General features: G+C 36.8%; 1 protein-coding gene across 9 annotated transcripts in view; it reads right to left on the minus strand.

Annotated features, from left to right (window-relative positions):
• Window positions 1-24,533, minus strand: part of LOC149785854 (uncharacterized) — a 305,885-nt gene that overhangs the window by 55,706 nt on the left and 225,646 nt on the right. For all 9 annotated transcript variants that reach the window (XR_016425467.1, XM_089979816.1, XM_089979814.1 and 6 more), the window contains 3 exons: window positions 8,625-8,759; window positions 8,161-8,221; window positions 4,631-4,698 (listed from right to left, as the gene is read on the minus strand). Coding sequence is in view for 8 of the 9 variants with exons in the window: in XM_089979816.1 (XP_089835942.1) it covers window positions 4,631-4,698; window positions 8,161-8,221; window positions 8,625-8,759 (264 nt within the window). In the remaining variant the exon portion in view is untranslated. The remainder of the gene's footprint in view (window positions 1-4,630; window positions 4,699-8,160; window positions 8,222-8,624; window positions 8,760-24,533) is intronic.

Consider the following 24,533-nt stretch of genomic DNA (forward strand, 5'->3'; position numbering starts at 1 on the left):
GTGGAACAGTAAGAAAGAGTGACAGATATTTAAGTGTTAGGGAGATATTTAACGATGGTTATTCCCACCACCACCACTTCCTCATTGGAGATCACACACACACAAAACTTAAGTACATCCTGAAATCCTGGCAGCATCCCTGCAGAAGAGATAACTTTACTATTCAATTCTATTGGTCTCTGGTTATCCCATGGTATTTCTGTTACTTGAACATTATCTTACAGTGTGTCCATTCAGCATGGTCGAAAAAGGCTTACAACCATTGAGTTGTTCAAGGACTCCCATTACTACAGATGTGAAAGAACGCGAATCATACTATAAATCAGTGAAGATAAAATAGAGTATATATGTGTTTGACTGTCCCTGATTGGTTGATAATGAAAGTAAGATTTTAGTAAAAACAATCTTTTGAGAGCTTGTCCTACTTGTAACTGAAAAAAGTGAGGGACATTGTTTTATTAACATAATTTCCATCCCTTTACAGACCTGAGTTTGGACGACTCATTACTGAAATCAGCAGCTGACTCTGGTGCAGTATTGAAAGCACACATTTCAAATTTGTATAGATCCAGAAAATGGTGCGGCTGTTATGGGTTTTTTCTTCACTAAAGCTGTCGTCATAGATGTGTCTAGACTGATATAAATTTGATCATGAGCACTCAAAATTTTAAGTTACTAAATTTTAATATCGTGGTGTTTGCACAAATTTAGTGGGAAGTGAATTAGTGCAGTGTCCTGAACTCTTGAGTTTTGTGCAGAAATATGGAATCCAAGCAGAATACATCCAGAAATGTAGAGGTTTTTAATCTTGAATTTAGTCTCCCCATTGTGTTTCACACTGATATGCATATTCACAGAACATTTGACAGTAGTAGGAAAAGTAAGTGAGAAATTTAGATACATATCATAAACAAGACAAACAGTATGTGGGGGGACAAGATCATAAGAACAGGCTGGAATGGAGAAGTATAATAAAAACAATAATGAGTAGAAGTGTGCCTCTTTTTTATGTGCAATATTATTTTCTTAGATTCAGTAAGAAATTTCATCAAAAGGAAGACAATAAAGGGTGTACAGTTAACTAAACCAATATGAATTTAGCTACTTAAAAGCTGTATCAAACTGATTTTAACCTTCTGGTCTGTTTCTGTCCATTCTGGTGATATGTCCACTGAATCAGTATGGTTGGAAAAAATATTTGGCAAATTTAAAAAATTAAAAACCTGTTGGCAGATTATGATTATACCCTACTTCTGCCTGAGAGATGTGAATAATTTTATTTCTTGGTTTGTTGATTGTGGTTGTTGCTCAATTCAAATGCATCATTGAAAAACACTGATGCATTCTCATACTTTGTTACAAATATTTGTTACAGATGCATATCATCAGATATTGGTGAATATAGCTTGAATAAGTTATAACAGTTCTACTTTGAACAATGAACATTGTTAAGAGAAAATTTAAGTGAGCGAAAATGTAAACTTTTCAGCAGTGTGTGATGGAGGATTGCTCAAGACTTTTCCATCTCATGCTCACCATGAAAAATCCATTTGCACCAACCGATGATGACTTTTAGGTAACTGTCAGAAAGGCATAATTGACGATATTCTATAGTCTACAAAAATTACTTGAGTCAAAAGTTGTAAACTCGTACAGCTGTGGCAAAAATGATTGACTAGTACCTTTGCTGCTGTTGCTACAGTTGATTAGTTGGTTGATTCAGTGTGGTTTGATTTTGGGTTTTTTGGTGATTTTTTTACAATATATTAGGTGGAGGAAGGACCCCAAAAGACCACCAACCTAAATTGGTTGATCTGTGACACAAACTCACTCTGTGAGATGTTTAAGTGATGTAAAAGCAAGCACCTTAGTACACTTGGGCACATGGAGCCTCTGTTGATTTGACGTTTATCTCCAACAGCTGAAGTCATTTAGACATGAGCTCTCGGGGTTTCAGTAGATCAGTATGTCCTTTACACCATTTTCTGATGAAGAGAATCTATATATGGCAGCCAGTTTTACTGCTGAAGAAAATCCAAGTCCTTTTGAGACACCAAACACCACTTATGTAGAACCACTGACCTTCCACAAGTAACTGGCAACATTCTCATTAGCACATTGGAGGCAAGTAATCACATGACAAGCATCTTGTACCACTGCCATGGAAGCCCCTCAGATCTGTATCATAAGACAAGCATCTTATACCACTCTGCCATGAAAGCCCCTCAGGCCATAGGTATAAGTCTCATATGAAAGACAAGAAGTGGGAGATGGAACCTGTGACAACTGGATTGAAAGTGTATAACGTTACTGCTAGGCCATCAGTGATGATGATGCTGTTGACAATGCAGTTAACTGCAATGATATTGATTTTATGAGTGCTCTGGGAAAAATGATTCCTTGACTTTCATCCACTTTTTTTAATCTATGATATAAAAATGTTTGACTTGCTATATTTTGTTATAACTTTATATTTGTCTTGAAACAAGGCGTAAAAATAAGACATCAGTAACTGAAAAAGATGTTTTTACAAGAAATGATAAAGTGTAAAAGTAGACAAATGATGCAACATCACTTCCACAGGCATCATTGTTTTTTATCTCTGACAAATCATAAAAGTTTACCAAAACATTTATTGGAAAAAATAATAACAATGAATCATAGAATCTGACCACACATTTAAAGCAATACAAGATTTAGCTATTATTCTAATCAAAAGCAGCATGCCTGAGAACAAAGAAAAATAGCAAGACATATTGATCACTTTAGGAAACACACAGTTTAGTAAGGATATAAATTCACGATTTCTGTATTAGAATGGAAATATCTATTATAAAATCTGTATTCATGGATGTTAAATTAGTAGGTATTAAGGGACTGATCAATGACATCTACAAATAATAAGCCACCATGAAAATCTGTGATTTCACAGTATCAGAGACATACTTGGCTGACAGAAAAACAAACAAAAGGACAAAAGACTGATTATAATGAATGAATATAAATAAAAATATGCAGTAGATTATATGATGTATATGAATTCAGTAGATTACCTCCAGCCAGCTGTCATTTAAATCGCTTCTGTCCCCAACCCAATATTAAAATCGCTTCTACCGCCCACAAACCCATAGCCAGAAATTATGTTAAAAAATATACTTCTCTAGGGGGCAGTGTTTCTCGATTAAAACACATATGACAGTGGATCATAATTTTTTAAAATTGCTTCTGTTGTGGGTTGGTTGAATTTGAAAGTGCCTTCCCCCCGGGGGGTATATGTTTTACTGGAACAGCCCTTACAACTTTTGATCTGACAGTACTAAAAGATTCAAATCTGAACCCAATACTGGAAATTATTATAACTTTGGAACTGATAGTGAACCCAATACTGGAAATCATTATAACTTTTGAAATGACAGTGCTAAAAGATTCAAATCTGAACCAAATCCTGGAAATTATTATAACTTTTGAACTGACAGTACTAAAAGGTTCAAATCTAAACCCAATACTGGAAATTATTATAACTTTAGAACTGACGGTACTAAAAGATTCAAATTTGAATCCAATCCTGGAAATTATTATAACTTTGGAATTGACAGTACTAAAAGATTCAAATTTGAATCCAATCCTGGAAATTATTATAACTTTGGAATTGACAGTACTAAAAGATTCAAATTTGGACAAAATACTTGAAACTGAATTGCCTTGATGATATTCACATCATGAGCATTTCATTTATCTTCATGGAAAAAGATCCACTGGACATCAAGAAAAGTTTTAAAATCAATTTTTTTTGTCTTCTCTTAAGTCAAGTTTCAAAATGCAATTGTGAACATTCACATTGGTAAATGTTAATAAAACATAAATAACCATGTTGCAAATTCTATTACTGTTTCAGAGATATATAGTTGTATATACTGTACTTTAGGAAAGAAATAACAATGATACAACATTTTTTGCAATACTGTGAAAGTCATAATTTCTGTTGCTGCTGCTGAAGTATGATGCTCTTTTTCTACCACACTGTATTTTTAACACACTGTATTGTTACCACACTGTATTTTTAACACACTGTATTGTTACCACTTCTACCACACTGTATTTCTAACACACTGTATTGTTACCATACTGTATTGTTACCACACTGTATTTTTACCACACTGTATTTCTACTACACTGCATTGTTACCACACTGTATTTTTACCACACTGTATTTCTACCACACTATTTTTACCACAGTGTATTGTTACCACACTGTATTTTTACTACACTGTATTTCTACCACACTGTATTTTTACCACACTGTATTTAGCAATGATTCTCAGGATTCAGACACTACAGTTGAAATTGGTCAACAGGATAAAATAGGTTCATTTACTAATAAAACAAAAGACAGAACTGGGTACAAAATTCAAGAACAATGAAGGTATTTATTACCATTCTAAAATTAAATTCAAATTACAACAGCCCAACAAAATGTTAATACATAAATTGTACTAAACCCTATTAGATTCATGGATCATTTGTATACTAGTGATAATGGCTGTGAAGAAAAACTTAAAAAACAAATCAGACATTTTTTAATCAGAACATAATGAAAACTTTTTTTAGATAGTGATACAGCTGTACTCACTTATTGACTGAACTGGAAAATCTGGCAATGGACGCAGCAGCCACTCTCTGGATTTCTGGATCAGAGTTCTGAAGCAGAGAACATTTACTGAAAAAATTCAAAGCAAGCCAAATAACTAAACATGTTATTAACTTCAATCAATTATTTAATTACCTTGTGGATGATCTTGAAAATGACAAACAAAAATGTCTTTTTCAAGAAGTATTGCAGTGAATGAAATGTCTTTTGACAAAGGATTATGCAACCATAAAATTACTTCAACACTTAGTATTCAAAGCCAAATATTGATTACATCATGATTGGAATGGAAAGCATTATATGTTACATTATGATTGGAATGGGAAGCATTATATGTTACATTATGATTGGAATTGGAAGCGTTATATGTTACATTATGATAGGATTGGGAAGCATTATGTTACATTATGATTGGAATTGGAAGTGTTATATCTTACAGTATGATTGGAATGGGAAGCATTATATGTTACATTATGATTGGAATGGGAAGCATTATATGTTACATTTTGATTGGAATTGGAAGCGTTATATGTTACATTATGATAGGATTGGGAAGCATTATGTTACATTATGATTGGAATTGGAAGTGTTATATCTTACAGTATGATTGGAATGGGAAGCATTATATGTTACATTATGATTGGAATGGGAAGTGTTGTATGTTACATTATGATTAGAATGGGAAGCGTTATATGTTACATTATGATTGGAATGGGAAGCATTATGTTACATTATGACTGGAATGGGAAGCATTATGTGTTACATTATGACTGGAATGGGAAGCATTATATGTTACTTTATGATTGGAATGGGAAGCGTTATATGTTACATTATATTGGAATGGGAAGCGTTATGTGTTACATTATGACTGGAATGAGAAGCATTATATGTTACTTTATGATTGGAATGGGAAGTGTTATATGTTACATTATGACTGGAATTGGAAGCGTTATATGTTACGTTATGATTGGATTGGGAAGCATTGTTACATTATGATTGGAATTGGAAGCATTATATGTTACATTATGATTGGAATGGGAAGTGTTATATGTTACATTATGATTAGAATGGGAAGCGTTATATGTTACATTATGATTGGAATGGGAAGCATTATGTTACATTATGATTGGAATGGGAAGCATTGTGTTACATTATGACTGGAATGGGAAGCGTTATGATACATTTTGATTGGAATAGGAAGCATTATATGTTACATTATATTGGAATGGGAAGCATTATGTGTTACATTATGACTGGAATGGGAAGCATTATATGTTACTTTATGATTGGAATGGGAAGTGTTATATATTACATTATGACTGGAATTGAAAGCGTTATATGCTACATTATGATTGGATTGGGAAACATTATGTTACATTACGATTGGAATTGGAAGCATTATATGTTACATTATGATTGGAATGGGAAGCATTGTGTTACATTATGACTGGAATGGGAAGCAATATGTGTTACATTATGATTGGAATGGGAAGCATTATATGATACATTTTGATTGGAATGGGAAGCATTATATGTTACATTATGGTTGGAATGGGAAGCATTATATGTTACATTATGAATGGAATGGGAAGTAATATATGTTACATTATGATTGGAATGGGAAGCATTATATGATACATTATGATTAGAATGGGAATCATTATAACTTACATTATGATTGGAATGGGAAGCATTATATTATATGATACATTATGATTGGAATGGAAAGCGTTATATGATACATTATGATTGGAATGGAAAGCATTATATGTTACATTATGATTGGAATTGGAAGCATTATATGTTATATTATGATTGGAATGGGAAGCATTATGTTACATTATGATTGGAATGGGAAGCGGTATATGACACATTATGATTGGAATGGAAAGCGTTATATGTTACAATATCATTGGAATGGGAAGCATTACATATTACATTATGATTGGAATGGGAAGCATTATGTTACATTATGACTGGAATGGGAAGAGTTATATGATACATTATGATTGATATGGGAAGCGTTACATGTTACATTATGATTGGAATGGGAAGGATTACATGTTATATTATGATTGGAATGATAAGCGTTGAATGTTACATTATGATTGGAATGTGAAGCGTTATATGTTTCAACTGACAGGCTACTCATTTGGTAAGTAAAGAGGTAAATCAATTCTGTAGTTTTTATATCTGTGGAAAGAGGTATCTAGGTCAGAGATACTGGGTTAAATGGGTAGCGCTATTTCAGATATCTGTCAGAGATACAGGATTAAATGGGAAGCTCTATTTCAGATATCTAGGTCAGATATATCGGCTTAGACTGAAGAACTATCCCAAATATCCAGGCTATAGTTACTGGGTATAACTGGAAATCTATTCCAGATATCCAGGTAATGGATACAAGGTCAAATGGGAAGATCCATCCCAGATACTTTAAACAGAAATATGGCCTTCGATTGCAAGATCCATCCCATATATCCAAGTTAGGGACACAGGGTTCGATGTTAAGACTATCCTAGAGGACTACTGTCATTATTTTTGTTTCTCAAAAATATGAATACTTCAACCTGTTACATTTTAAATAACGTCCAATACTGTTATGATGTAGTGCCTTCTTTAAGTTTTCTCAGCACTACAAATTTTTTCATTTTTTGTCTGAACAATTTTGGAATGCAGCCTGCCTTTTCAGATTGTATTGGTCAATCATTTTATTTTGGACAAAAGTTTTTTTCTCAGAGTTGTAGTCATTATTTTTCACCCTATATTTTTAAGTAAACAATACAATGTTCCAAGATTCCTGAAAATAAAATACATGATCTGGCTGTATTTGGTTTTTAGACTCTGTTGGCTTCAAGGCATCCAAATACCTCTACATGTTCACTTTGAGAAATAGAAACAGCATGTGTCATCGGACATCACATAGATGTAAAAAAAAATTTTAACTGGAGTTGCACACTGACTACATGTGAGTTATTCATCTTTGCATCTCACCTAGTTTTGCTAGTGGTCAACATAAATAATTCCCATTATTTATTGGTCACTTAGGTTCCATTATTTCATTTAATATTATAAAATATACAATTTGTAGATTAAATTAACTCTTGATTCTCCAAATGGTCAGATAACCTGGCTACTAATATTTTGCCCCAATGAATTAGCTGGCATCAGACCAGCTGGCTGGTGGCATTTTCACACAGTGCTCATTATACCATGAAATTAGCTGGCATCAGACCAGCTGGCAGGCGGCATTTTCACACAATGCTCATTACACCATGAAATAAGTTGGCATCAGAGCAGCTGGCTGGCAGCATTTTCACACAGTGCTCATTACACCAACTAGTCGCAGCCCTCAGCTTCAAGAACCAGACCACACCACCAGCCTTGGGCTTCAGCCTCATCACACCACATAAACAGGACCACTCAAACAATCAAGGCTGGTTCGTATTACTTTGTCCCAGTTCTTAGCATTTGTAAAACTGATATGAATAATAAACTGTAATTCCAATTACCTGCTCTAGACACAGTGTCATCATGGTGACAACATCTTCTTTCAGTATCTCCTCTTGAAACCTGTTTTTCAAATGAAAAAAGTTTTGTTACTGAAATTGCTCATGTGCAATTGCAACAACAAAATAAGGCAGTAGTTTTACATATGACTACATTCAATATGTTCCAACCAAATGACACAGAATTTAACTGTTGCGCATGACTAAAAGACCATTACAATCAACTTATTCCACATTGATAACATGAATATATGCAACATATGCAGAAATATAAAACAACAAATTATATGAAATGAGTAAGACATATGAAAGAATATACAGCTTTGAAAAAGTTTTTTTAAGTTTATGAAATCTTAAAAAGTTATAACAATCTATAACATTTTCTTTCTTCTTTCTTTAATGAGGACATGTGTGCATGATTTATGTCCCATTAAATGACCTTTCTCATGAAGAGGACAAGACCTTACCATACATCTGACTCTGCTAATCCCAGGATGCATTTGTCCAGAATATCTGCCAGAAGAGTGGCATTCCTAACATGACCAACAAGTTTACAGAGACTGGAAATTATTTCTGTCATTAGCCTGCTGCTCTTCATGACCCTAGAAATGCAGATAACAACAAAATGCAAAGTCAGTTAATGTGTGTACCCTAATGTTGTGAGGTCACCAAAAGTATACAGTCATGAAATCTAACCATATAGGCACTGGGCAAACTGAGAATAATCAAGTATCATGACCAAATCTAAAAGAGCATTAGGATAAAATCAGAAAAGTGGGGAATAAAATCATCAGAGACATTTGACTTGAAAACATAACTTTGACAGTGATACTTTGAAGTTAAGAATGTAAGTGTGCCATGGTTTATCACTGTACTTAAAACAGTTTAAAAGACAGATGCAAAACTGAAATGGAAAAATCTTACAATATATGTCGAGGCCTGTGACCCTGACCCTACAACCCCAAATATGGAATACAACACATCTCTCTCTCTCCCCCTATATTATATATATATATACACACACACACACACACACAGAGAAACATATATATATCAACCCAATCATATAAACAACACTCAACTCTCTACATGAAATTCCATTACTTAGTACATACTGCAGTTTCTGGTGTAAGATAGAGTTATTTTTCTTTGCTATGATTGCTTTCTGTCCTTTGTCTTTAGCCTTAAATTACGTCAAAGTAATTTGATTCCGCATTTGGATAACACAAATTTACATGAATCTCCCCATCTGGACAACACAAACTTACATGAATCTCCCCATCTGGATAACACAAATTTACATGAATCTCCCCAACTCTGATTGCCTTTTATAAATATTTTCTATTATGAACCCAACATAAAGCTTGTAGATTTTTCATTTTAATGCTGTTTTTCATCTGAGGTGGCTGTTATCTTTTCCTTCATCACCAATTACCAGCTTTAAGCTTAAACTTCCAAGAATTAATATTATGATAAAGTTGTCTTTAATGAATTTAAAATAGGAAGAAATATAATCAAGAAAAATGTTAACAAGATATCAACAATGTGATCACACCTGATTGTATGAACTGAAACAGAAATAATACCAGAGATTACTCACATAAAAACTGCTGCTATTTAAGAAATGTTGAACAGAGACCATGCATACAATGTGATATTGTGACTCAGCAACTTTGATCCTATTGGGCAAACTACTTAACTACTAGTCAAAGCAGTATTTACATTAGTAAAAGAAAAGAGAAACCAAATCATAACTACCACTGAACTGTAAACAACCATTTTCCACTGACAAGGCATGAAGTTTGCACCTTATATTCACATGTTAAATGACAGCAGGAAGACTCTTAAGGGTAAGGCTCTGGAGTTTTACACAAAGGACAGCAGGAAGACTCTTAAGGGTAAGGCTCTGGAGTTTTACACAAAGGACAGCAGGAAGACTCTTAAGGGTAAGGCTCTGGAGTTTTACACAAAGGACAGCAGGAAGACTCTTAAGGGTAAGGCTCTGGAATCAAGCGTTACACAAAGGACAGCAGGAAGACTCTTAAGGGTAAGGCTCTGGAGTTTTACACAAAGGACAGCAGGAAGACTCTTAAGGGTAAGGCTCTGGAGTTTTACACAAAGGACAGCAGGAAGACTCTTAAGGGTAAGGCTCTGGAGTTTTACACAAAGGACAGCAGGAAGACTCTTAAGGGTAAGGCTCTGGAGTTTTACACAAAGGACAGCAGGAAGACTCTTAAGGGTAAGGCTCTGGAGTTTTACACAAAGGACAGCAGGAAGACTCTTAAGGGTAAGGCTCTGGAGTTTTACACAAAGGACAGCAGGAAGACTCTTAAGGGTAAGGCTCTGGAGTTTTACACAAAGGACAGCAGGAAGACTCTTAAGGGTAAGGCTCTGGAATCAAGCGTTACACAAAGGACAGCAGGAAGACTCTTAAGGGTAAGGCTCTGGAGTTTTACACAAAGGACAGCAGGAAGACTCTTAAGGGTAAGGCTCTGGAGTTTTACACAAAGGACAGCAGGAAAACTCTTAAGGGTAAGGCTCTGGAGTTTTACACAAAGGACAGCAGGAAGACTCTTAAGGGTAAGGCTCTGGAGTTTTACACAAAGGACAGCAGGAAGACTCTTAAGGGTAAGGCTCTGGAGTTTTACACAAAGGACAGCAGGAAGACTCTTAAGGGTAAGGCTCTGGAGTTTTACACAAAGGACAGCAGGAAGACTCTTAAGGGTAAGGCTCTGGAGTTTTACACAAAGGACAGCAGGAAAACTCTTAAGGGTAAGGCTCTGGAGTTTTACACAAAGGACAGCAGGAAGACTCTTAAGGGTAAGGCTCTGGAGTTTTACACAAAGGACAGCAGGAAAACTCTTAAGGGTAAGGCTCTGGAGTTTTACACAAAGGACAGCAGGAAGACTCTTAAGGGTAAGGCTCTGGAGTTTTACACAAAGGACAGCAGGAAAACTCTTAAGGGTAAGGCTCTGGAGTTTTACACAAAGGACAGCAGGAAGACTCTTAAGGGTAAGGCTCTGGAGTTTTACACAAAGGACAGCAGGAAGACTCTTAAGGGTAAGGCTCTGGAGTTTTACACAAAGGACAGCAGGAAAACTCTTAAGGGTAAGGCTCTGGAGTTTTACACAAAGGACAGCAGGAAGACTCTTAAGGGTAAGGCTCTGGAATCAAGCGTTACACAAAGGACAGCAGGAAGACTCTTAAGGGTAAGGCTCTGGAGTTTTACACAAAGGACAGCAGGAAGACTCTTAAGGGTAAGGCTCTGGAATCAAGCGTTACACAAAGGACAGCAGGAAGACTCTTAAGGGTAAGGCACTGGAATCAAGCATTACACAAAGGAGGGCAGGAAGACTCTTAAGGTTAAGGCACTGGAATCAAGCATTACACAAAGGGCAGCAGGAAGACTCTTAAGGGTAAGGCACCGGAATCAAGCGTTACACAAAGGACAGCAGGAAGACTCTTAAGGGTAAGGTACTGGAATCAAGCATTACAAAAAAGACAGCAGGAAGACTCTTAAGGGTAAGGCACTAGAATCAAGCATTACACAAAGGGCAGCAGGAAGACTCTTAAGGGCAAGGCACTGGAATCAAGCATTACACAAAGGACAGCAGGAAGACTCTTAAGGGTAAGGCACTGGAATCAAGCATTACACAAAGGGCAGCAGGAAGACTCTTAAGGGTAAGGCACTGGAATCAAGTGTTTCACAAAGGGCAGCAGGCATTACGCAAAGGACAGCAGGAAGACTCTTAAGGGTAAGGCACTGGAATCAAGCGTTACACAAAGGACAGCAGGAAGACTCTTAAGGGTAAGGCACTGGAATCAAGCGTTACACAAAGGACAGCAGGAAGAGCAGCAGGGAAGTTCTACAGACCAGACCGTTCCAACAAAAAAAATCCTTCTACGAGAACTTTCTCCGTAGAAGCCTCAGATTTCAAAAATAAACCTTCCCAGGAAAAACAATTTGCGTAAATTCGACACAGAGTGCAATTTTTGTGTGCAAATTATATCATTCTGGACAAGGAAAAAATACGATTTTTTAGGGGGGGGGGTGGGAAAATGATCGGGTGTCGAGTGTGCATGCAAGGATCCGGCTGCAGATACTAATTTTACCTTGCATTAAAACAATATAGTTGAAAATAAGATGAGTCGGAAAACTAGTACAGTTGGAGAACCTCATTCTGCCAGATTAGCGCGAGAAGAATTAGCGGCAGTAAAGAAGCTTATTCCGACAAAACGATTATTTAAGAAAAAAGTTCGTGAGTACGATGATTCTCAATATCATATTGGTGAGGTATCGTCAAAATGGTTGAGTCCAGTCACCGGGGTGTTCGAACAATTCGCATACGGTAAACAACAGAAGGATAAGGAACTTAGAGAAATCGGGGCTATTCCTATGATGAGAGATATCGAGCAACACACTCGAGTGGTTCCGGGTCAACTTGAGCAAATTCGACGTGAACAAGAACAAACACGAGTGCAAGCACAAGAACGAGCAGAAACACGAGCACAACAAGAACAATTGCAACGAGAACAAGAGCTGCAAGAACAATTGCCGCAAGAACAACCTCAAAGTGAAAAAATAAAAATTTCGGGTTCCGATAAATTTACCGATGAAACTATCGCAAGAATAAAATCAATGAATCCGGATGAGGTTGTAAAATTTACTGTGGAAAATTTTGAGAAAAACAGACGAAAAAAACTGATGAAACCGGGTCAGTCCGAGAGAGTAACATACACAAATTGGATAAGGTGGGTATATTATGCATACAAGGGTGTCAAAGTAGTTAAATTTAATGATCCAGAATATACTAAATTTATTCTTTTGGTAGGTAATTATGAAAAGATACACAAATCTAAACCATTATCGCTACCTTTGCCTTCATTTCACAAAGTTGAAACTGAATCAGAAGAGTTTGAACCCAAATTTCCAGAAATTAGACAAAAAAGAATCATGCCATCAAGATATTTTACCCGTGTTACTCTTGAAAAATTTAGTGACCAAGATGAATTAATTCGAATCGTAAGGTTTGGTTTTATGGAACCAGAAAATTATTTGAAAACAAAACATCGTGATTTAAAAATGTCAAGGGAACAATGGATACCCACTGTGTATTTTGCTTCTGTGGGAAAACCTATTGATATCGAAGATCCTGATTACAAAATTTTTACAAGAGAAATAAGACGATTAGATCGGGAAGAAATATTAAAACCACCTGAAGAACCAAAAATGGGAGAAGGATATACCATTTGCCCTGATAATGTTGTCAATGACGTATCTCGCCTCGAAGTATTAATCGGAGGAAAACGAGCTGGAAATAACTCCCGTGAAATAACTAACGAAGCATCAGATATTTGTCAGCGATTATTTCGCGGCGGTATCATCGATTCTCACATTTATAAAGAGTTTGTCGATGAACTCATCGATTAAAACAATACAATTGAAATAATATGATTGTTCACAAATATCAACGCAGACCTAAGCAGGTCCGCATAGTAAACTCTCGATTGCCAGTGTACAAATATATTCACGGTAATGGATTCGGCGATATCATTGGAAGTCTCGTCACGCGAGTAATACCTAAAATTGGACCAGTGATTAAGCAATTTGGGTTGAAAGCAATAGGAAAAATCGGCGAGACTGCCATTTCTGGTATCGGTAATTTGGCCAGTAAGGGCTTCAACGCTGTCAAAAATAAAATATTAAGTTTAACTCGCAAAAAACAACCCGTTAAATTACCTAGCACCAGAGAAATGCCACCTGAGGTCAGTAAAGCCATAAATGACGCAGCAAATAAAAAAATAAATGATCTAGCACAAGAAGTTGCTAAGACAAATCTAGCGCATGAAATTGCAAATACAAACCTAGCAAATGGAGTTGTTAATACAAGTTTTATTTCAGGCAGTGGTCTTCGTTTTAGATGATATTCTTAATAATAATGTTCGCACAAGTGTCAAATGAAGTATTTGACATGGACGAGCCTGTAGGTAGGGACACATCAGTGAAAGATTTCCAGTATTTTTCATATATTGCGGTTGAACCAAATACACCTAATCGCTTGGAAATTCAAGTTCACGATACAACAAGATATTTTCTTCCATCTGAGGCGTATATCGAAGTTATTGGGGAAATTGTCAGACCAGATGGTACCAATTATGCAGCAGATTTCAGAGTTGGATTAGTCAATAACGGCATTATGGCATTATTCAAGAGTGCCACTTACATGATTGACGGAAGAGAGATTGAGTCAATTACCAATGATGTTGACTTAGCAACAACGATAGTAGGTCTAGCGAGATACTCGGATGATTTTACTAGATCAGCCGGCCCTAGTATGATGTTTACCAAGGATAATACTAATCGTCCTGAAAGTAGGCCGTTTCTTATCAGACAACCCAACAATCGCGCCGCTCCTGGTGTTCCCAATGGTGATATCGAAAATATGATTATTAACACCTACCCTGATTACAATCTCGGATTTGCCACGCGAAAACTTATGCTAGCAGGGGGTAACAGAAGATTCTCTTGTGCTATTCCGTTATCTCATATATTTGGATTTTGCAGGCATTTTAGGAAAATTATTTACGGAGCAAAACACACCGTTACGTTTATTAGAAAAGAAAATAGCAACGATGCTATCTGGCGAGAAGGTGCCGTCGATTACGCTACCGGCGTGATAGGTCCAAATGATGCCGCGAATAATAACGGCATGGTAAGATTACTAAAATTTACTTTGTGGATGCCAGCGATAACTCCGTCAATAATCGAGGAAGAAAAATTATTATCATTCATGAACCAAGGTGGTAAATCTATCATGTCATGGCTGACAACAACAACAGATTCCACAACTACTAATATTAACGGTGATTTTACTTGGCGCATTGCATCGCAGCAAGGAACATCTGCACCGAGGCATATCTTTATTGCATTTCTACGTACCGAAAGATATCATCAACTATACAGTCATATGATATTTGATCACATTGAAGCAACAAACGTATCATTGAGAATAAACGGCCAGCAAGAACCATCTGAGGAAATATCTATTGATTTTGACAACTATTCTACGGCGCGCGCATATCATCGATTGTTAAGTTTCATGGGTCGCGATCAAAATATTGACACTGGATTGCAAATATCACAACTAGATTTTAATACTCAATATCCCATCTATTATTTTTCCTTGGAGCATCTCGATTTGATAAAGCAGTCGGTCGTCGATATTCATTTCAAGGCTAGAATTAACACAGCAGGAATTAATCACAAGGTAATTGCGGTAATCCTCAGTGATAGAACAATGATCTTGGAAGGAATTAGCGGCAGAATGAGAATCATCGATGCACCCGTAGAGAACATGTGATAAATTCTAAATTTAGATTAAGTGATTATTAATATGCCGTACGATCATGTCAGCGTAACTCTGACCCCGGGTCAGATAAAAAAGCTCCAATCAGCAATATCAAAACGATGCGGTATGAAACTAACCCTGAAAAACGATCAAATTCAAGGTGGGCCTAACAAACTATCGTTGAGCAAAAGTCAACATGAACGTTTCTTTAAGGCCAAATCAGCAAATACTGGTGTTCATGTGAGCCTTTCCATAGGAGCCATCAGAGACATGGTAAAAACAGGTGGTATTTTTCCATTGGCCGCGCTTATACCCGCAGTAATAGCAGGTGCAAAAGCATTAGGATTAGGCGCGCTTGGAGGGATAGGTTCCGCAATAGCAAAAAAAGTTACCGGAGGAAGATATCGTAAAAAAAAGGGAGGATTTCTCCTCCCTCACCTCATAGGATTATTAAAACAAAAGCAAGGATCGGGCCTTTATCTAAGACGACCCCCGTACGGATCCGGCCTAAGTCGAGCCTACCAGCCTCAAATTTAGATTTAATAAGTGAAGCAAAAAAAAAGAAAATAAAATTTTTCAGAGGCGTATTTATGCGAGATCAACTACCAGACAAACCAAATCCTACCGAGACAGGAATAATTAATCTCGATGATAATACCGGTCCTGGCACTCACTGGGTTGCTTACGCGATTAATCCTCGCGAAGTTATTTATTTTGACTCATACGGATTAACGCCGCCAAATGAATTTATCAAGTATGTGTCAAAATTAAATATTCCAATTTGGTATTCGACGCTTCCAACACAAACATTAGCAGATCCACCAATATGCGGTCCAGAATCAATTAACGTCCTCGATGCAATTTCAAAATCATCCAACCCTTATCGCAAAATTTTATTTGAATATACCGTAGATAAATATCATGGTTGACATTTACGGTAGATCCCTCTTTAGGAAGGAAAAAAGGGAAGCAGTCGACATCGATACATCAAAATTTGCAACCAAGAGTGATATTAACAATCTTCTATCATTGTCAGAGGTGGATCCTGGCGAAGTTGCTGTTTTTCAAAATACCGAAGGGCGATTACAAACTAGCAATATCAAAATAGCTGATATAATTAAGCGAGAAGAATACAACGATCACATTAGTCAATTTACTCGCCAATCGGAGATGGTATTAAAATCTATCGCTGATATTACCGATATCATCGCGGAGTTTCCACCAAAGGCTGATTTCATGGATATAAAACAAAAAAATAGCGAGTTATCAGCGGCGATGCTTCTAAAGTCCGATAAGGCATCACAGGATGATTTCCAGGAAAAAATAACAAAAAGATTTAACAAACTAAATAATGATCTTAAAAAACTCGAGGAGGTATCAAAAAATCTCAATAAAAAACTCGACGAGGATATAAAAAAATTCATCGATACCTCCTTAACTACACACAGCGATCTCATCGAGAGAGTAAAATCCATCAACGAGGAAATTACCAAGATAAATATCTCGATGGGTCAGAAAACATCAATCGACGATCTTAACAAAAAAATCAGCGAGGAAATTATTAAACTCAGCGAACTTGTTATTCCCGAATTTACTAAGGGGTTTAACGCGGCGCGTGAATCGACAGATGAGAAAATAAAAAAAGTCAACGAGGATCTTCTCGACGCATCTACAAAAATTAACGATATCAACACAAAAATATCGTCAATGAACCTTGGAAGATTATCGCGAATTTCGATACCAGAGGAAGTAGAAACAAAAAATCTACAATGTAAAGTGCCCTTTGTTGTAGAGGTACGAAGGGGAGCATGGTGGACACCCGAGAATAACACATTTAAATTTAACCCGCCAATTACTGGAGTATATCGAATATTCATTCAATCTTCGGCAGGTTTTAAAATAAAAGCCGCAGGTGGTAAAATTTTCGATGAAAATTTTAATTACATTATGGCCGCAGGTTACGATGCCATATTTGTGCTAGAACCACCAGATAGAACCAATATGGGACCATTCGGCTATAGTATAATTTTCGAATTTTTATCCGAATATAAGCTGTAATCCCGCAATTGTTATCGTAGATTAATAAATGACCGCATCTGATTACCGCTACAATCAGGCGCGATCATGGCAGGATTCGTTAAAAAAACTCCTCGACGATTATCAGATAAAAATAAAGAAATATCAGCGTAGATTAGTTACTATTGATGTTGCTGTTTACGCAGTATCAGCTGTGGTCGCTGGTGCAGGAATTATTCTATCCGCGGTAACAACAATCGCGCCAATTGTAGCAACAATAATAATATCATCAACAACAACAATCGCCGGTGTTTTAAATATCATCGCAAAAAAGATATCTTCGTGCACAAGTGAAAAGTTATCATCGTACAAAAGTAAACTAACTAAGATCAATGACGCATACTCGAAATTATCATCGCTACTTTCTGAGAGTCTCAACGACGGTATTATATCCGATCTAGAATTTTCTGCAATGATCAGTATTTACTCGGAGATTGAACAAATGAATATTAATAATGTCCGAGCTAGCCCAGATTGTGACAAACACGACGCCGCCGACAACAACGTTAATATCGCTAAGTTCAACGAAACCAGAATTTAGCATTAATTTTTCAACACCAATCAACGTCAACGAAATTGCGTTAACACAATTGCGCGTTTACAACAGCTGGCCCAATGTTAGATCGACGTCATTCGGTAATTTGATGTCAAATAATTCACTTGTTTTTGCAAATAAAAGTAAGCCCGATGGAACGCCCGATTGGATCGTCGTTGGCATACCAACGGGTAGTTATGAAATTGATCAGCTGAATAATGAGTTTACAACTAGAATATCAAATTTAACCGGCGATGCTACTCCGGGAATAAAGATATCTTCACATGATCCAACACTATCGTCAATGATAGAAGTGAAATCACCGTATATTGTTGATATTTACCAATCATCGATTAGGACAATATTAGGTTGGCCCGAGGTCGCACCTCTAGCAGAACCAAAAAAATCGGATGTTATTATTCCAGGTTGGTACGAGGAAACGCTTCCAGAACTACCAGAACCAAAAAAATCGGATTTTACCACCGACGAAGGATGGTACGGAGATAACAAACACAAACCCTTGATCCACAGCGCCATCAACCTCATGAATAACCACAAATTTAACCTAGTAGTGTTCGCTTTTACTTTTATTAACGAAAGAATTCTCTCGTGGTTGCCTCTTCCTAAAATTCCCCCCGATGTGAAAATCTTCGACGCTACCCACATTAACAGGATAATAGCCCCCATAGACGGTATCTTGGTAAGAAGAACCCTAGACGAGTTTATTCAAGAACACGAATTACAATTAAATTTATTGCGAGGATCATTTCATGAATGCATCCTAAATAAATCTGGTTCATGTAGCGAAATTATCAAACACGTGAAAATTTTAAATCAACTCGCGAATGATATTGAATATTATCATGGTATGTTCATTCAGGCGATAGTCGACGATATATCAATTGCCGATTATATTCTTCCTATTAGCAAATTCGAGTTGATCAGAAATTCAGGAGAAAAACAAAAATTCATGAGAGTATTTGAATTAACCACGGCGACATTACCAAATTTCAAATTTCCCAATTATGATGTTGATGAAATGAGAAAATCCGTCACTGATACCATCGATGATTTATTTCCGAAATTACACGCCGCGTGGACTAAAAAAGTACATTCAGAATTGATTCTTAAACACAATAACGATCCTAACAAAGGTGGACGGCATATATCGCCGGGTATCGTTAATATAACGGATGTTATCGCGATTTATCTTCACGCGGATGTTGTCGAGGGTAGCTATAGTGTTGATTCGTCAGTGTCGAGTCAAGCGCATCAAGGTTTTATTTTGTATTCGTTTTCTCCTAGCGCCTCTCCTGGTTATTTGATAATAAAGGAGCCTGTTAATCCGTTTTACCTGCGATGTCATAATCGATTATTGTCGAGAATAAATTTCAAACTAACGGATCAAAAAGGAAATTTACTTGATATACGAGGAGAAACTGTAAGTATCAATTTACTAGCAAGATCGTGAGAGTCAATCTATCTCCCAGGGAAAAATGGGCGAAAAAAATAAATAAAATCCAGGGAAATTTTCAAAATTAATCTTTTTTTTTTGTTTTGTGGAATTAGGAATCGGAAGATTCCCTAATTTTGTTTTCATCGACAAGTTTTTTCAACTGCCTGACACGCGAACTTGTAATTTTTCTTGATTCGTATGCGTCAGATAAAATCAACCTAGCTTTCTCCACTAGCGTAGATAATTTAACGAAATCCTCGATGCGATCATCGTTGACTGTAGCTAGCGATTGATACATCGCAATTTGGATTTTTTTTATTAATTTGTATTCGGACGGCAGTGTGTATTTGTATTCGAGTTTTCCTTGAACAATCGTCTCGAATTCTGATCTGATTTTATTTGTATCTAGATCCGATGAAAGATTTATTTTTTTTCTCAGGTCATCGATAGCTTCGATGATATTGCTTATGATTTGTTCGTTCATTATATTAATTTTGTAATATTCAATTATTCTTCAAAATCTTCGTTATCTGAGTCTGGTATTATTTGGATGTAGGTGAATCTGATCCATGCGTCGGAATTATATGAAAATGTAGCGTGAATTTTTCCTTCTGCTACTTGCCATACTGTGATGGAATTAATTTCATAATGTTTTGCAGCAGCATTCATTGATTCGAATGCAAGTTCTTCGCCTGTTTCCTGATTTATCGATTTGACAGCTTTAGCGAATCGTGAACCACCTGTATTACCAAAGGCGCAATTTTGACTCTGGGTTACCGCTCGAAGGTTATTTAGTTTGTTATTGAGTTTATTTCCATCGATATGATCAATAACAAGTCCAATTTCTATTGGTCCTCGAAAACACTCGTAAATGAATCTGTGATTATAATATCTTGTTTTGTTTTTGCGGGAGGCGGTGAAGCTGAGATAACCCGAATTAACAACACTACCAATACAATTTTTTGTTTTGATGTGTCTGACATTACCATCGGCAGATGCCTCGTATCCAATGATTGTTGGATGTGATCTATATTCGTGTGTAGGAATCGTTGATTTTGAATCCATTATATAATATTTATATGTCTAAATCGAAATTTGCCTTGAATCTATTAATATAATCTTCTTCATATTTTATCACTGAGGAAGATCTTCTTTCATAATATCTCCGTAACTCACGATATTTTTTCCCTCCACAGGAGAAACACAATCGTGTCTTTCCTCGGGTGCCAATTTGACAAACTAAACATCGCTGTGGTCCTTTACTGCCTCGTCGAATTGCGTATATATGAGCGCCGCAATATTCACCTCTGCAGGATTTGTCACATGATTTTGTTGATCCGATTAGTATCCATGAACACTGATTCATTATATTTAAACATTTGTCTAAAATATAATAATGGATATATTTGATCTTGATGAGGCAGAATTTATCATTCCTGAAGTTGATCGTGCGAAGAAGGAATTTTTTGATGATGGAGCGATTCACACCTGGTCCACGTGGAAAACTAACTTCGTTAATGCTACGATGAATCTAGAGCGAGCGAAGAAGATAATCGAGCATATAAAAAACTCACATAAAGAAGAACGATTTATCTTTGGAATAAAATTTATCGCACAAATGCCCGATGATACTTGGATCATTCGCGATAAACGAGACCCAATACGCGGCGGTAAGAAAAATGTTGTTCTTGATAAAAATTCGAAACCAGGATTGTTATTGGGAATTGACGGTCCTTATTATGCTAGAGCTTATCCATCTAGTGCTGTTGTTTATGGAATCTATCGGCTGAATAATAATCCTGATGTAAAAAATCTACCTGCGATGAAAGAATCGCCGATGATAAATTGTGTTGCCGAGCGAGTTATCGAGCACATGAAAAATGCCCGACGCGGATCTGGCTTGACTCAATTGAGGTTGGATAAAATTAACTCATGGGCGAAGACAGTTGTTAATGGTGCATCGATTGATGATGTTGCTGCGTTAAGTAAGAAACTTAAATTTCCTATCACGGTTAAAACACTATCGGGAGAAATATTATATTCGTCGCCGTATAGTTCTCGAGGAACACCAATCGAAATTGTTGATCATAATTCACATGCGTGGTCGCAGTCGGTGATGATATTTCCTCGAGATCGTTCTGTTAAATTTTATCCCGTAGATTCCGGGAAAGACAATTCCGATGCAACGTTTAGGTATATCAAAATATTAGCCGCGTCCGATCCAATATCGGTCTGGTTATTTTCGAGCGAAGAAAAATACGATCAGTTTATCTTACCGCGAGGAGATATTTACCGTGATGAAATATTACATAAATCGATGAAAAATATCGCGGTGAAATATTCGTCAAATCCTGATCAGTTATTAACGAACTGCTTTACTGTTCCATCTGTTACTGCTCATGCTGCTAGAGAGAGAAACTCGTGGAAACCTACAAGGAACGAATTTCTCACTGATATTCAACTTAGCTGTATCGAATACGGCCATGGAGGATTGTGGAATACCAAATATTATTTCGAAGATATGATTTCCGTTGACATGAGCGCGTGTTATCCTGGAAGTTTCCTCGGATATGGCGATTGTGCAGATTACTTTGCTAAATTTGGTCATCCAACCAGCGAGATGACGAGAGTTGCAATTAACGGACCGTTACCTGATTTTGTTATGACAGGATTCGCTTACGTCACTTCATTCGAGTTTGCTGAAAATTTACATAAAATTTGTTATATTTGGTTTGGTAGGCATTTATCTCAGCGAAGATGGGTTCCTACGGTATTGTTGAGATATATGCTGGATTCGTCGATGTTAATATCGTTGACGGTGAGCGAGGCGATTATATCGTATAGAAAGCAGACCGAAGTGTGGTTGCCCACGGACTGTGAAAATGCGAAAGATATCGGAAGAAAAATAATTGGTAAATTTACTCAAGGAGGATCAGTTGATCATAAACACCGACACGCTAGGTTATTTATCAATGATGCCGAGATGGATTTTATTATCGCCGATACCGTATCGCGTGGAATATTCTGCAACAGAGAGAATATTATCATTGATGGAGAAAAGTTGGGTACCGTGATTAGTTATCTCGATGGAGAATCAGCGCAATATACGCATTTGCGGTCATCGATGCTAGCTTATGTGAGTATAAATTTGCTGTCGATGATAAATAAATTTTCTGATATCGCGGTAAGGGTCGCAACGGACTCGTTTTATATCGATAAGAAATATCAGTGTAGGCTAGAAAATTTAATCACTGATGGTTCTTGGGGAACTTGGAGAATAAAAAACGAGGATATTCTAGATTATTGCGAAGACGCCGATGTCGAAGATTGCGATAAGTTTCATCGAGATAAATACGATGAAGTATCAACGGCCGCATCTGCATTTGATCCGATTTCACGAAGTAAATTTGTCTACATGAACGGTCCTGGCGGTAGCGGTAAAACAACAAGAGCGATAAATTTATTTTCAAAATCTGATATGATCGTGTTGACTCCAACTCACAGATTAGCGCGAGAAATAAGACAACGCGGCGTTGATTCTTGTACGTATCATAGTTATTTCAAATACAGCGGTGGATTATGGGATTCGGCTCGCATGGGAAATAAATATATCAACAAAATCATAATATTTGATGAAATTTGTACAGTAAGTCTTGTCACGCTAAAATCATTCCTGGCCTGGTTAGAGGAGAAAAATACCGCTGTAATAATGTGCGGAGATCATGGTCAGCCAGATCCTATTGATGGCGAATCTCCACATGAATGGCTCAGGAACTTCGTTGATTATTATGAAGAAATCGATGCTGATTATAGATCCGATGATATTTTACTGACCGAGTTTAAAAAAATAATTCGATTACAACCGAATAAGTTTCAATGCGATGTAATGAGAAAAATAATCGACGAAACTCCGATGGATATTTTTCTAAATTCGTGGCGTCCAGATCATCTGATTGTTGCTAGCAGAAAGATTGTTCGCGATGCTATTCAGGAAATGTTATTCAAACTTCATTGTGAGAAATTTTCAACATTGCAGGTACCGTTGTGTTACAGGCCAGCTGATACCAGGAAACAAAATATCAGTGTTACTTTGCCATGCGGAGAAGAAAAGATATTGGTCTTGAATGATATTATTTTCGTTGATATTAATCTTGTCAATGACGCGATAAACGCAGAAAGATCGCCATGGAAACTAGGATACGCAACAACGATACATTCGTCACAGGGATTGACCGTAGACGGCCAAGTTTGGATCGTCGATGATAGAATTTCCTGGTCAAATTTAGTGTATCTAGCCGTATCTCGAGTAAGAAAATTATCTCAGTTAGGTAGAATTAAATTTCACATAAGTGAAGCTGGCGGTAGTTGAGTATCCTTTGGTATTATTTGTAATTCTTCCTTGGTAAATCCTCGTTGTGGCGCTAACGAATCTAGGATATAAATCGCTGGTCTTCCCGATGATCTTGTTACGGCTGATATTTTATGTGTTGTGACGCTCCAGTTTGGATCGGTTGCTCTTTTTCTGCCTCCCTCGGCCTCGCCTTCTTTATATAAATATCTGACTGTGACGCTACCTAGTACAGGCTGAATTGTAGAATCTCGCTTTAGGGGTATATTCGATTTTGTAATTGCAATTGCGGGCTTCATTGCTATTGTTCGAGTCGTCTCATTATTCAGCGCGTTAATTACCTGAGGCAATCTTGATACCCAATCGTGAGATCGATTATCTTGAATAAATTCACGCGCGTACTGGTATCCGAATAATCGTTCTGCAAGCGTTTTGTTGAATCTTTCGACGATAGCTTGATTGTGATGAACACCTACAATACCGCGACGGATTTTAACATTATTCTTTTTCATCAATGAAGTAACCGCGCCAAGAAATTCTCGACCTGGATCAACCTGAAGAAGATTTGGCCATGTCAACGGGGATCGTGAATAAATTTCGCTAAACGCCTTA

The sequence above is a fragment of the Sinohyriopsis cumingii genome, chromosome 13, assembly GCF_028554795.1.
Source record: "Sinohyriopsis cumingii isolate HCF-2022 chromosome 13, ASM2855479v2, whole genome shotgun sequence".
In the NCBI taxonomy this organism is placed as follows: Eukaryota; Metazoa; Mollusca; class Bivalvia; order Unionida; family Unionidae; genus Sinohyriopsis; species Sinohyriopsis cumingii.